The sequence below is a fragment of the Apaloderma vittatum genome, unplaced genomic scaffold, assembly GCF_000703405.1.
Source record: "Apaloderma vittatum isolate BGI_N311 unplaced genomic scaffold, ASM70340v1 scaffold16113, whole genome shotgun sequence".
Classification (NCBI taxonomy): Eukaryota; Metazoa; Chordata; class Aves; order Trogoniformes; family Trogonidae; genus Apaloderma; species Apaloderma vittatum.
Window position 1 is genome coordinate 6,489 of NW_009709929.1, and position 9,214 is coordinate 15,702.

The following is a 9,214-nucleotide window of genomic DNA, read 5'->3' on the forward strand; positions in this document are numbered from 1 at the left end:
GCTGGAACTTGGCAGTCCCTGGGACTGAGAAGGGCTTGGGAGTTCCCTCTTGCCAGACTTGCCCACAGGTGATGGAGATGCTGCTCTCCCAAAAGTCCTACCTGAGCTACTGGGTCTTTCAGTAGTATTTGTGGGGATGAGAAACAATTTTTTCTTGGCTTCTACATGAATGTAATGACTTGGCTTTCTGTTCTGGGAAGAGGGAGAAATCTTGTGTTATTTGCACGGCTCCATCTAATTTTAATTTTTTAAAAGCAGAAGTTCTCAGCAGTGGGAACCTGTTCTCATGGAGCTTCTGCAGCTGGTGGCCTGTTCCCTCTCTGAGCAGGTAGGGTGTGATAAGCAGCAGGGGTGGCCACTTGCTCCCTGCAGCAAGTGGTTGAGGCAAACCTTGCACCATGGTCTGTTTAAAAGAGAATGTCTTGGAATGATCCCACCTGTGTTTGGAGACAGATGCTGTGTGGCCTGTGAGGACTTGCTGTGTGTCCAGGCCCAGCGCCAGGAAAGCACCAGCTTTGCTCGGTTTGTTGGTATGTTTTTTTGAAGTGCTGTGTGAGCTCTGTTTGCTCTGAGTGCTTCTCATACCATGTCAGACTGCCTAACAGGAGTCTGCACTGGGTTGTAACTGGTGCCTGCGGAGAACTGATTTGGTGGTGGGGACATCGTGCATTGAAGGCATCTTTCTCGTGGTGACTGCAGTAAATCCACTTCTAACTCTCTTAAAACGTTTCTGCCTGGGAGACACCTCCACTGTACATTACCTGCTGCGACAGCAAATCCCAGCCCAGGTGTACTGAAAAGGATAGGCAGACCTCTGAAGAGCAGCCTGGCTTTTGGCTTTCTGAGCCAGCGCTGAGTTTGGAGAGCTGGTGGTTAAAAAGGAACAACTTCCCTGTGAAGGGAGTACCTTTTGCTCCAGCTTCATTGGTGGTGGCTGGAATGTGCGGTAGGCGCATGCTGAAATGTGCCGCAGGGTCCTGCTCCCCAGCCCTTTTCTGGCTGGGTTTCCTCCCTATGGAAAGCAGGGCGGGGAAGGCAGGAGGGCGAGAACTGAGCCTGTGCTGACATGGAGCTGGGATGTGGCTGGGATGCTCACCCAGGCCTGAGAACTCAGAAACGCTGCTGGATCCCGCCGTGCAGACATGGGCACCGAGGGCTGGGCGGGACTCCACCCTGCTGTTTTTAGAGCACCTTTTCAGGTATGTCTGCCAGACAGCCTGGAGGTATGGCTGCAGCTCATTTAAAATTACTCCTACTCACTTTCGACAAAGTTTGGCTGGGATGGTTCCAACAAATACCGGTGGTGATGATGAGGTGGCTCCAGTGACCCAGGGTTCAGCTGCCAGCAGCTGATCCAGGGGCTCGGGCAGGTTCACACGGCCTGTTCTACCACGTAGTTAGAACTTTAGTTAGCCAAATCAGCTGCATTTACACCTCTGGGTTGTGCTGTTGTAGATGTGCCCTTAGAATAGTGCAGTAAATGAGCCTGTCAGGAGTCCTGCTGGGTATTGCTTAATGTCCCAACTGCTGTTAATTATAATTTTTTATTTCTCTTTTTTTAATAGCAAAGTACATTCTAGGTGCATCTGCTCTTCTGAGGCAATGCAAGATAAAGCTATTGCCTAATCTAGCAGTTTCCCCATCCTGAATTATAATTTACTTTTGGTTTGCCCAGTGAATTGCCTGGGTTTTTCTTTCAGTATCTAACAGTGATAGGTAACACCGGTTCTTATTTGTATTCACAGGCTACAACTGGGAGGAAAAGATGTTTGGCTTTCACAAACCGAAGATGTATCGGAGTATAGAGGGCTGCTGTATTTGCAGAGCCAAGTCTTCCAGTTCTCGTTTCACTGACAGCAAACGCTATGAAAAGGATTTCCAGAATTGTTTTGGGTAAGACTCTTTAGTCAACATCACAGTCAGCTGTGGTATTGATTTCCAAGCAGTGAACCTGACATGCTGTCCCTCTTGCCCTGAAAGATTAGGTTAGCCATGGTGAGTGGTGGGAGAATGCTGGCTTCATCTTCGTCACAACTTTCCTGGCCAAGCAGAGAGGAGCTGGATCCTCTGATGCTGTCTAGAATCATAGAATGTTTGGGATTGGAAGGGACCTCTAGAGATCATCTAGTCCAACCCTCCTGCAAGAGCAGAATCTCCTAGGGCAGCCACACAGGAACGCATCCAGGCGGGTTTTGAAAGTCTCCAGAGAAGGAGGCTCCACAACCTCTCTGGGCAGCCTGTTCCAGTGCTCTGTCACCCTCACAGTAAAGAAATTTTTCCTCATGTTGAGGTGGAACATCCTGTATTCTAACTTAAATCCATTATTCCTTGTTCTATTACTGGGCACCGTTGTACGGTACCATTTGCTTATCAATCTGCTGGTGCTGCCAGTGGAGAGCTGATGCAGTTTGTAACGGTGAAGGGCCAGGCTCATCCCTCTCCCACCTCACAGCACATGCCAGGGATTTACACCCTGCTTCATTTTGCACTTGTTCTTCGAAGATTCAACAATGTTAGACAAAACTTGATGAGTAAATATTTATCAGTTTCAACAGAGTTTACGCACAGTAGCCTAGTTCAGGTATTGGTGCTCTTGTTCAGGTAGCGCATATATATCAACATGTTTTTATTAAAACTTCTCATTGGAAACCCATTATTGATGGAAGGTGAGCATCAAGTAATTAGCTTTCCAGTTAGCTAAGGTAATATTACTTGAAAGCATTGGTAAGCAAAACTACAAGTACCAGTGATTTCTTGTACCAACTGCTGTGACCTTCCAACTTCTTTGAAGTACTTTCTAAGAACTTTGAAATACTATATAAATTGTCCTTGAATTGTCAGCAAAGCAAATTCTTCTGTGATAGCTTCTAATTATTTTTTTCTTTGCTTATCTTGAAATTTTTTTTCTGAGGCAATAAGAATTTCTCCTGTTTATGCTGCAGTTTTCCATTAAATTATTTCCCATGGAAAAAGTCCGTGTTGTCATTAGATATTTTCTGCATTTTCTTTCCTGTCTTACTGGACCACCTCTCATCAGAATCTTAGGCTCAAGTGGAATTTTCATGCATTGTATTAAAACCATATATATGTATCAATATTGCTACTTTTGTCTCAAGTGCTTAACTTTATATGTGTAAATCTTTGCAGTCTTTAGAAATATTTCCCTCTTGCCTCCTTTTTCTAGTAACGCTCCTTCCTTTCATTTACAGCTTTATAGGGTTTTGTATTTACCATGGATTTTTGTACAAAAATCTAGTGCCGACAATTTTCCTTATCGTATTTTTTGACTGCTGACCTTGGCAGTGGGAAGTCTCTGTGAAGACCCATTGCTTTTTTTGTTGTTGTTAACTATGGTAAAGAAGCTTGCAGTATACCAGGGCCTTTGGTCTTGTGCTCTCTGAAATGTTTGCTGAGGTAAAAGTGTGGTCTTGACACCGAGCAAATAATGGCTTATCTGAGCCTGCCCCATTCACCTATAAATGCTTCAAAGTCTTCCGATTTAAATAGCTGAAAAATTCTACAGTGTATCCCCTTTATAGTTCTTTTAGTGTGGATTAGCAGTAGAGATGACTTCTGAAGAAAGCTTGTTAAAGGGAGTGAGTATTGCTGTAGTTCCAGTGACTGCTGTTTATGAAATCTTATCCTGCACTTCTGTGGGAGTGTGTTACATGGTGTTTGTTACTCATCCTTGAAGCTCTGTGAGAAAGTTAAGAGCTGAATAAGCTTTTGTCACATCTGAGGTCTGTTCCCAAATAAGTTCAAGGAGTATGGTTGTTCCTCCTCCCTCCTTCTCCAATCAAACCGATCAATCCGTTGGAACTATGTGGTGTTCTATTTGGTTTTGCTTGAGGTTTTTTTGGGGGGAGTCGTTTGGGTTATTTCCTCAGAAAACCCAAAACCAACTGAAGGTGATGAGAACTATGGGTTTTAGTGCCCTTTTGGAGGCAGATTACAACACCTTTTATTTCTATATGGAAGAGTGCTTTTTGAAAGCAAGACCTGGGCTTGAGCACCCCAGAGGAATTTTAAGGCCTGAAAAACAGAACTTGAGAAACCTTCTTTTACGTCAATTTTTGTGCTTCTTGCTGTTATCAAGCAGGGAGAAAGGAGGCTTTTATTTTAATCACTGTTGTCAACTGCTTTTTGTTTTGTTTTTACCAGGCTTCACGAGGCGCGCTCAGGAGATATTTGCAATGCCTGTGTCCTCTTGGTGAAAAGATGGAAAAAATTGCCAGCAGGATCCAAAAAAAACTGGAATCACGTTAGTAACTTATTTTTCTTCCATACCAAAACTACCTCCTCTCTGCCTTAGTCTGTTTTGCTAGAGACAGAGGGAGGTGCTGGCAAGGATTTAGGATTTGCTATTTCCCCCACACTCTTCTTGCCAACCCTCAGCGTCTCTTCCAAATCCTTCATGGAGTATTTCCGGTTACATGGCTCTTACCTGTCTTGGTTTGGCTTACCTGCAAACAGTGATTATGCAAGCCTGGAATGGAGTTGCAGACTAAATTACCTTGTAATTCCTTGTTTTCACAAGCTCGTAACTTGGTCCGAAAGTCTCTTATAACACTCAAAACATGTCAAATTTGGCATCTAGCCAAAATTGATTTTATTTATTTTTTTTTTTAGAGTTTGAATGAGCAAGGTGACTTGCTCAAGCAACACCTAAATCAATGTAATTTAGTCAGATAATTACAATGACTAATATCTCTCAGCTATTCCCACTTAAATATTCTGTTTTGATACATCTAATTTGGTCTGGGGCTGGTAAGGTGATCAGGATTCTTTGGTATGTTATGATCTTTGTTCAGGAAACCTTGATAGTGATGGGAGGCCAGAACTATGGTTATTAGTACCACTAGCTTTATTCAGAAGTTAAATTGATGATTTATTGATCTTTTAAAACTCTAGGGTAAATGCTTGGCAGACACTCTTAACTGAATATGTTTTGTCTTAAACAACTGTTGTCTACTAAACTGAATTTTCCAAAAATAGGAAGAAGGCAAAAGTTGAACTAGTTTGCTGCACTTTGCCACGGAATCAGTGTCTTACAAACCAGGTTTAAATGAAACGTAAGAGAGTCAGTGCCTGAAACTGCCTTGATTTAAATTGGTTTTGAACTTTCATCTGAGTCAGTATAGGTACCTTAATTAGGGCAGTAACGGGGCTTGATGCAGAAGTATTATACATGCATTTTATGTGTTCTAGGTGGTAGATGCCAGGGCTGGACCCAGTCTTAAAACAACATTGAAACCAAAGAAAATGAAAACTCTGTCTGGAAGCAGAATAAAGAGCAATCAAATCAGCAAACTGCAAAAAGAATTCAAGCGGCACAGTAAGTGGATCCAAAGAGATTATGGCAGTAAGCTTTGGCCTCTCCTAACATCTCCTAACTGTTAACTGGCCAAGCTGAATCACCATCTAGATTCAATTTTACACTCACACATTTGGGTGCTCCTTGTTTTCACAGTGTCTCATCCTATGGGGGCTTGGGGACGGGTTAGAATGAGGAAGAGCTTGTGTGCAGGGTGAGACAGAGGTGGGCATGTGGCAAGGGGGAGTGGGGAGCCTGGTTTGAAAGCGTAGGCAATTGTAGCTTGTGTCCCACGCTTAAATGCATGCCTCCAGAAAGAACTCCCTGAGCAAGGCCCTCACTGAAACTGGAATTGGTTTCCCCCTGCTCTCAGTGATGTGCTGTGGCCATTTTCAGCTCTCTTTTTTCCCAAAAGACACTAGTCTGTTGATACCACTATCAGTCTTTTTCTTCCATACACGCTTTCAACCCAGGCCTTCTACTTAGCCTGGGTTTACCCCCCTCTGCCGCTTTAAATTTCTACAATGTTTCCTTGGTATAGTTTCCTTACACCTTCCCCTGGCAGTCTCAGTGATTTCTTTCCACTAGCACTTAGAATCTTCAAATAGATTTGGATTCATAGCTTTTCAACAAAGCCATCTGCCAGTTATCCTCCAGATATATGTCCGTACTTTAGCTTTTTCCTCTAAAGCAAACCTCCCAGCTTAACTGCTGCTGGCTTGGTCTCTCTCTTTCAGTTATCCTACCGGGCCTTAAGGAGGAGCTCCCCTCAGTAAAGGTTCTGACCCAAAGAGCTTGTATCTCCTCATTTAAGATACTATAGTCAATCTGATGGTGTTACCATGGGTGCTAGTAGACCCTCTGTGAAGGTGTGTGTCTTCACTGAGTCTGTAGTTCATAGTCTTGATTTAGCAAAAGCTCAACACTACCTAACCCACTGCACTAACTGGAAGAGCCTTGGCAAGATGTGAACTGAATGTATAAGGAAGGAGATTACAGTGAGGGAGGAAGTATTTAGGTCACAAGCACAGACTTTCTTCAAGAGTTTTGCAGTGATTCCAGAGTGGGACTAGGATCTTGTGCAAAGACTATGCACAAGGCTGTGCTATGTTTGAGAGCCAGGAGCTGAAGTCCAATCCCAAACCTTTTATGAATTGGGAAAGAGGATAAGTTGAAAGATGCATGTCCTGATTCTTGCATTTGTTCTTGCTTCTACAGATTCTGATGCCCACAGCACCACTTCGAGTGCCTCCCCAGCTCAGTCGCCCTGTTATAGTAACCAGTCTGACGATGGCTCTGACACAGAGATGAGCGCTGGGTCCAGCAGAACACCAGTTTTCTCCTTTTTAGATCTCACGTATTGGAAAAGGTAAAAAACCAAAGGAAGTGCACTCTGTGCAGAGAGCAATTGATGTAGCAGTGCTTTATTCTGCTTCTTCAGGAATTTGCTGCTGCTGAACTTAATTTGTTTTAAGGTTATAATTTGTCACAGTGTTATACAATATCTGTCTTTAGAAAGAAATGCTGTGTGTTTAAGACATTTTCCTGTATTTCCCACCAGTTCCCTAAATACTAACGTGGTTGTTGGAAAATATTTCTACCTTTAGGGGAGTAACAGATAATATTCCTGACTGTCATTATCTTAAAACTGTACTCTGTAGACACAATGTGTTACTAAGTGTAACTGTGCTCAGTTTGCCAGCTAAATGCAGCATTTCATTTGGTTGACTTGTGATGGCAGTCAGTTGGGAGGAAAACCACAAGATCTTTTGGGAGCTGACAAGCTTGTTATCTTTTATCCCCTCTTGTGACACAGTAATCCTTTGTTTAGCTAATTGCTCTTTTGAAACTGTTGTGACTTTACTGCCTCTTGTCAAATAGCTTTTGCAAGTGCATTGTAGTCAAGGTTAGTTCAGCCCAGATAGTTGCGTATCTGAAACTTCTCTGGGAATAAAAATGGAAGACTTAGTTTTGTATAGATGTGGGTTTGGGTTTCTTTTATTTTTTTTATTTATTTTTTCCCCAAAGTGGTGGTGTAGATTTAGACACAAGTTTGTTTGTTTGTTTGTTCTGAGAAGCCTTTCCGCTCCTATCGTCCAAGCTAGAGGCTCGTAAAAGTAATGTCTTGGGTCAAACTGATTTTTTGAATTTCTATAAATTCTGTGTATTCTAAACACAGAAACTACCTGTCTCTCTCCCTGCCATTTCTTCTAGGCAAAAGGTCTGCTGTGGAATTATTTACAAAGGGCGTTTTGGGGAAGTCCTCATAGACACTCATCTCTTCAAACCTTGCTGTAGCAATAAAAAGTCTGCTGCTGAAAAGCCAGAACAAGAAGGACCACAATCTCCAGCAATCTCCACCCAAGAAGAGTGGTGACTTCCCTGGATAGCTGCAGAAGGTTATACAGATCCTCTTACTCTCTGGAAAAAAATACTAGAAAAGTGACTGTTCACTTTGGACACCTGCTATGCTGCCAAAAGACTATTCCCCTAGAACTGTTTTGGGTTTAACGGCTACAATTCCACAAACTCTGAAGCCAGTTTGTATCCTTTCAGAAAGACTGTACATAATATTTAAGATGCTATGGAACACTTAGCAAAGCTGAATGCTGCTGCAAGGTTGTCTGATCTTCCCCCCACCTCTCTCCCCTCCACTTGCTTCACAAGTGAATATGAGGGTGGGGTTTTGTATATTAAAGTATATGTAGTTTATGTTTCTGTATTGAAAGAAGCAGTGGTTGTAAGGCTTTTTTTTTTTTAAGTTGGTTGGTAACCTCCCTTAAGTCTCCAAGAAAATATTTCGTTCTTAGACACGTATGAGTCAATAAGATGAACTAATACATAGAAATGTTATAAGTCACCTCTCTAGTTATATAAATATATATTTTTAAAGGTGTGGAGATCTCACCCTATACTACTGATTTAACAAAGACAAGTATTTCATCCCTCCTACGTGACACAGACTGGTAAACTGCAGACATCTCTACTACAAGTGATAGTTATGTGAGAAGGCCTCTAACATTAAAATGCTCCTTAGAAAGGGTGGAAAAGATCTGCTCTTTAGCTAAGGAGGAAGATTTACCTAAGAACTGACCCTAGCAAAATGGGAGGCTACTTTGTTTTAACCCAGCAGCAAACACCCTGGGCTTCATGTAGTAACTGACTAGTGATTAGAGGTGGACCAAGAAAACATCCTCGTGCCCAAGTTAGGTGTAGATGATGGCCAAAACTGAATAACTGCTATCTCTTGGCCAAGGGCAGCTGAAATGTGACCACAGACCAGAATTCCTGATGGGACCCGACATAGAACCAAACTCCTCGCTAAGCAAATCAGGCCCTGGTTCAGGGACGTAATCTGATTGCAGCCTGGGGTCTGAATTCACGATTGCTGTTTTGGAACTCTTCCCCTGCAGCACTTCTCTGTGTTTGGGTTTTGTTTTTGTTTGCTCTGGTTGTTGTTCAAACAAACAATGTTTTTGTGAATACTGAATATAAAAAGTTCTGTTAAGAATGGTGCTGTGCTGAATCGAGGCAGCTTTGTTTGCATACACGATCGAAAAATAGTATTTTCAGCATGGATTCCCAGACAAACTTGTGTGCAAACCATTGTGACGCTCTTTCAAACTTCAAGCTGTAGGGTAGAAGCAGCTTCCTGGAAGACTGTGCTGCAGTTCTAGCTCTCAAGTGCTTCATGTTCCTTTTGTGAAGGTTTAACTTATGTAAGTTGGGAATTCTGCTCTTTTTTGTTTCTGTTTTTGAGGGGAGGGTTTGTTTTTTTCCTTACCCTTTCGGGATATTCTACAACAGATTGTTGCAAGCTTTCCTTTTTGTGAGAGTCATTGGCATAGTATTGTGGTGTGTAGGGCTTTAGACTGGATTTCCATGTAATGTCACTTCCTG

At 42.6% G+C, this 9,214-nt stretch overlaps 1 protein-coding gene across 1 annotated transcript; it reads left to right on the plus strand.

The window, feature by feature from the left end:
• Positions 1 to 1,749: 1,749 nt before the first annotated feature.
• FAM60A (family with sequence similarity 60, member A) lies at positions 1,750 to 8,330 on the plus strand. Its single transcript, XM_009867121.1, has 5 exons — positions 1,750 to 1,893; positions 4,162 to 4,261; positions 5,209 to 5,335; positions 6,533 to 6,683; positions 7,529 to 8,330. Exons 1-5 carry the CDS (start codon positions 1,766 to 1,768, stop codon positions 7,689 to 7,691), a joined length of 669 nt encoding a protein of 222 aa, XP_009865423.1. The 5' UTR covers positions 1,750 to 1,765; the 3' UTR covers positions 7,692 to 8,330.
• The last annotated feature ends 884 nt before the right edge of the window (positions 8,331 to 9,214 follow it).